General features: G+C 31.0%; 1 protein-coding gene across 1 annotated transcript; it reads left to right on the top strand.

Annotated features, from left to right (window-relative positions):
- Nucleotides 1-343: 343 nt before the first annotated feature.
- On the top strand, nucleotides 344-972 carry LOC111908353 (uncharacterized). Its single transcript, XM_023904175.3, has one exon. It carries the CDS (start codon nucleotides 400-402, stop codon nucleotides 733-735), a length of 336 nt encoding a protein of 111 aa, XP_023759943.1. The 5' UTR covers nucleotides 344-399; the 3' UTR covers nucleotides 736-972.
- Nucleotides 973-6,111: the final 5,139 nt, after the last annotated feature.

The raw sequence follows: 6,111 nt of genomic DNA, 5'->3' as shown, positions 1-6,111 counted from the left end.
ATAATTAATTTTCCTTCTACTTCTCTTTAACTCGAAAACACAAAAGAGTTTTTTTTTTCTTTTCTTTTCTCTCATTACTTTATTTTCTATTACTTTTTTTTCTTTGTTTAAACCCAGCATAAGAGACTTATTAAATATATTTTCGACCATATAAAAATTCTATTTTTGACTTTTTGTTATAACTGAGATATGAGAAAAAAAATATGGACCGTCAAATTAAAAATTTGTAAACAAAATTGAATTGAATGCAACTTAAAATTGTTGCACGTAAGGGACTTTGGCTGTCCCCAGTCAACACGTAGTCTATGGCCGCGGGTATATATAGCATACGCCTTCCCCACCTCCATTAACTCTCACTTTCAGATCTTTTTCTAGATCCACAGAGAAAAGGGTTCAACAATGGCGTCTGGAGCCGCCGGAGACGGGGTATTCGGAAACGTATTCGGAGGATGCATTTCCAGTGACGACATTAGTATCGAGAGGAGGCCGTACCACCGCAACTGCAGCTGCGCTCTTCATAGATCCGGCGAAACCAATTGCCCTCACACATCTCATCACAAAGTCTCCTACCCTATCAGACGATCCTGGAGCGAAGGTTGTCTTGTGGCGATGTTGGCATCAAACTCTGCGCCTTCTCCTGGTTCTTCCCCTTGTTGTCCTTCTTCACCGGCACCGACTGCTCCAGTTACGGCGAGATTGCCGCCGCATGTGCCGAATCATCAGTTAAATCATTAGGTTTTGTGGTATGTTTTAATGTTTGAAGATATGTTAGGGTTTCTTCTTGTTTTTCGGTTTGGATTGATCGGATCTGTTCGGAAAATCAAATCAAATTAAATCAGGGAATCATGTACATCTTTGACAATTTCTTTGTTTTATTTACTAATCCTGTGAGTTATAGAACTAGTCGATTTTCTCTAATCTCTTTTTTGTGGAACGATCTAATGAATGAATTTTGTTCGTATATTGTTTTGAGTGATTGAGCTTCCTTGTAATTCTTCACAATGATTCATTGAGGTTTTTACTTAGTTTTGATGATTATATCACTGTTGGATTCCACTACAGGATTATATTACATTCAAATAGATGCAATTTTTTTTATTATTTTAAATATAAAAGGGAATAACAGTTATACTATAAAAAAACAAATAAAAATAAAAAGGTATATAATAAATATCTGTCGTGAAGGGAAATAATAACGTGAAGGTTGTTTTCTTGACGAATAAAGCGTGTGTCACTCCAGCCTAAACCACCTTGAATTCTCCGCGTCTTCGACTGTCACACTTTCTTTTGATTAAATAATTCTTTTGACAAATAAATTCGATTATGGTGTTGTTAGACATCCGACTATTATATCATAATCTATTATATTTTAAAATAAATTTATAATTTATTTCTTATGTTCTTACATTTTTTTGAACTGCAGAAATAATTTTAAAAAATAATTTTAAAACTAACAAGACACTAAAAAAAGTTAAGTACAAGTTATAAAGAACAACGCATGGAAGGAGCAATACATCAATCAAACCTACTTAACTCTTAAGAAATACATTTATAGTTAGGGGCTGTTTGGTAAGATCTGAATTTTTAAGATCTGAATTTTTAAGAGGTCTGAATTTCTAAGAGGGTCTGAATTTTTAAGATCTGAATTTTTAACATGCTGTTTGGTTGGAACCTCTTAATTGTTGTGCTGAATTAACAAAATGACCATTTTGCCCTTTGTATTATTTTTTTTTCAGAATAATTATAAAAAAAACATAAATGCCATACAAAATCCAAAATTCACACAAATTAAAATTTCTTTTCAATAATTTATAATGATCTTTTTGAGATATATTTACAAAAATAACATCATGCTTTTATATCCCAAGGATTTCAAAGTTAAAAACAACATATTTGACATCGATTTGTACTCCTTCTCCATCACCTTAAAGTTTTCTTTCAAACATTTCAACCTGCAAATTCAAATTCAACAAGGAAACAAATCAACTCAATGGAAATTTATATAATCATTACTGTAAATTGAATGAATGTTCTTTACATAACTAGGCTTGGGTTAAACTCAAGGTTTTCCAAAAATCACTTTAAACATATATATAGAATTCCATACCAAATCCATCATTAACTATTGAAAGTATGTTTGCTAGAATATATATTTTTTCAAAATCTCCAATTGTTATAACTTGTATAAACTACTTTCAATTCACACAAAGCTCGTGCATAATTGCTAGATAATGATGCACCATCACTAATGTATCAAAGTCCATATGATATGCATCATTATCCCCAGCTCAAAGTTTTACAAAATCCCTTAAATAGCAACATACTTTTCAAACTCAGTTTTTTTTTAACTTCAAAGTTCAAATATATAGTTTCATTCACCGAACGTATGTATCTATGTGTTCTATTTCATATTCATCAACCAACTGGTTGTTTTTTTTTTTTTTTGCCAAAATCTACAATATTAACAAACCAATTTATCATCTTCTATCTTGAGATTTCAAACAATATTCATATTTTCTGGAAACATGATGCTACTGATAATAGAGTTTTTCAGAAAATATACAAATTCATCGTCAATCTGTCTTTGCATATGAATTAACCCTCAAATTTGAACTACTCGAAATTAATTGAGGTTTGAGGTCAAGAACTTATGTCGATAGTTTTGAGGGCAAGAAAATGAAAAAAAAACTAATATGATTTCAAGCATTGACTTCTTGTAACAGAAATATATGATGAAATTAACAAGAAGTTAGGGTAAATCATTTGATTTCCAGCGACAATACTCAACTTCCAAGCAAAAAGAAAAGAAAGAAAAATGTACCACAGTCGATGACTTTGAGGGAGCCAGAGGGCTTCGCTGCCGGCAAAGACTGCGTCTTTGCAGAGGTGGTGCCCGGACGGGATGGAGGATGGCTGCAATCGGAGTTTCGGTGGGAGGGAGCAGATAGATTGGCGAAGAAGAGAGAGTAGAAGGAAGGCGCTAGGTCTCGCACAAAAGGTTTCACCGAGGAATAGAATGGAGGCATATTAGGGCAAAGGGGCAAGAAGATGTCGGCGTTTTGTTGTAGAAGGGTCGGAGGGAAGAGCAACCTGTGAGAATGAGAAATAGACAGAGAAGAGAAGAAGGAGCGACGATGGGTAAAAGAGGAATACGCATCTCTTATTTTTTTTCAGACACGACTCCACATCTGAAACATTAAGAGGGTTTTAAAAAATTAAGAGACAAAAAATAAGAGGCTACCAAACAAGCTGAATCTGAATTTTTAAGAGGTTACCTCTTAATTTTTCAATTAAGAGGTAAACAAACAAGGCCTTAATCCAACTTATATTATTATATAAGGGTGTTGGTTTACATATCTTTTGTATTTGATTTACATACACAAACTCCTTTTAATTTGCTTTTGATTGGATTTAAATATAAACCTTTTTTCATTCGATTTGAATAAATATATTTTGATTTTTTTTTCTTTTCATTTTATCATTTTGTGGTTTTGTTTTTCTTGTACTTTTTTCTTGTATTTTTGTTTTTTTATTATTAGATTATTATTATTGTTATTATTATAATTTAAATTAATTATGTTGTTTTGTTTTTAATTATTTGTGTTTTAAAAAATATATTTTTATATATAGTTGTATCTTTATTTTTATGAATGATGTTATCCTATGTATTTTTCAATAAAAGAAATTACGGTATCTCTATATTTTTTTTTGTTGAGACTATTCCTGTGTTATTATTTTCATTTCGATTATCTTGTGTTATTTTTTGTGACTAATCATGTATTGTTTTTCATTCAGACTAACCATGTTTTTTGTTTTAATAAAATTTTACAACAATTATATGTATGCTTATGTGTAAATTTTATTTAATGTATAATATATGATTAAAAAATAATGTTTATATTTTAAAATATCATTATCCTTTTTATTATAAATAAAAGATCAAAGATAATTTTTGATGTAGAGTATACTAAAACCACATTAATTTAAATAAAAGAATTGTCTTAAAAATATTTATTATTCTTTTAGAAAGTAATAGTATGTAAAATTAAAAAGATAAAAGAAAAATGTATATTTAATAATTATGTTCTCATATTTTAAGGATTAAAAGAAGAAAACTTTTTACTTAAAAATTGATAGGCTTGACATGATATCCGTCTTTTTTTTTTTTTTTTTTTTTTTCTTTTTAAGAGGCTGTGATTATGGATTTGGAAACATAATAAGTGAAATTAACTCTAAATAACTGATTGATCAAAATAGATGGGTGTGTGATGTGAAAATAGATCGGGTGTAGAAAAAAAACATCCAAATGATTTGATTTTTATAGACCCATTTGCATGTGATAAAGTAGCATTGTGACATGAGAGATAGAGAGAAAGAGAGACATGTAAACACCTTTATATAAGATGAGTTCATATCACTTATAGATGTGTGTTTGAGAGATGTAACATTGAAAGTGTTAGTGTGTGTTAATTATATAGATTTATATCTAGATCCTTTTTTAAACACCTTTCATAATCGAATGCATCTCTTAAACATCCAAATCACCGTGTTCTTTGTGTGTTCTTTAATTCCGCATGTCAAATCAATGCTCATAATTCACATCAATTGGTATCAAAGCGGGTCTTCAAAGATTGAAGTAATTTTTGAAGAAACAATTATCAGCTTGGCTACATTCAATACAATTGGAATATTTATGGTGAGTCTCTTTATGATCTCTCTAAATCTCGTTGATTCGTGCGCTGAATTTTTGATCATTTTGACTCATTGGATCAATTTTTTTTTTGAAAAACCTATTTGTTATGATTCAATAAATTTTTTCGTTGATCAAAACCCGATCCAATCTCATATTTGTTAGTTCAATGTGATTCTTAATTTGTAATTGTTCCTTTGAATCAAAATTTGAACAAAAAACGAAATCAATAATGGTTACTGTTCATAGATCCAATCGTAAGCCCAAATCTCAATCTTATTACTATTCGTTGATCTGAATATTTGAGCCCAAAATGATAATTGTTTAGTATGCATTCGATTAAAGATGTAAGCCCGATAACCGATCAATATTGAGTCCATAAATCATTTGACTTACACTGAGTTCTTCATTATGATCAATACACATAAAGTACCTTCGTGACTTTCTTTAAGATCGAGTTCTTGTGTTTCATTTTCTTTTACTGTGAATAGAACATCACTTCGATCGAGTCTTAATAATTGTTTTGATGTTTGAATTGGATCATGAGAATTGATTTTTTTTAATTGATTTTGAATAATTTCGAAGGATAATTTGCAGTTGACCTGTAAAATCGAAACTATTGGAATCGAAATTGAATCAGATCGATATCAGTTTTGAGGTCAATAATCGACTGTTTTTCTTTGGAGTCAGAATCGAATTCAAATGTTGTTTGGTGTTGAATGCCTTGGAGTCAAACTTGTGACTGGTGTGTGTATTTCTGTTCGCATAAGGATTGATTTGGGACTCAAATTTGATTTGGGATAATTGGTGCCGTCGATTAGTTTAGAAGTCAAAATGGTTTTGGGTTTTGATTTCGAAGTTTGTTGACGAAACCTGTGATATCGATGATTTTTGTTGTTGATTTTTGATTTTAGAATCAGTCGACATTCGACTGAAGTCTTTTGCTATTTGGGATGTCGATTGTTAATCTTTGAGTTCGAAATTGATGAATTGGGTTGAAGCCGATGTGGATGGCAGATAACAAAATTAAGTCAACTGTGTTCATTGAGTCGCCTGTGTTCATTGGGTTTAAGTCGATTGATAGTTGAGTCAATATCGAGTTGTATCGATGATTTGGGTTTGATGACGATTGTGTTAAATGAAAAGCGAATGGATGGTATTTGTGTCGATTGGTATGTAAAAGCGAAGTCAATTGGGTCAAGAATAATGCTTGAAGTCGAATATCAATTGTCGATGCTTTGAGAACGAATCATCGATGGGCTAATAACGAAGCCTTGGTTGTTAATTTCAAAGGGCGAAGGGTCCTGTTTTGAAAGCGAGTGAATCAAAAAGCGAAGGATTGTTGATTTTTGCAATCAATGTTTCGAAGCTTTGATATGTGTTGTTGATGTCGATGATCGAATTTTGGTATCTTAATTTCG

This window comes from Lactuca sativa, chromosome 8 (assembly GCF_002870075.4).
Source record: "Lactuca sativa cultivar Salinas chromosome 8, Lsat_Salinas_v11, whole genome shotgun sequence".
In the NCBI taxonomy this organism is placed as follows: domain Eukaryota; kingdom Viridiplantae; phylum Streptophyta; class Magnoliopsida; order Asterales; family Asteraceae; genus Lactuca; species Lactuca sativa.
The sequence above is the reverse complement of the archived record's forward strand: the minus strand, read 5'-3'. Positions and strand labels throughout refer to the sequence as shown.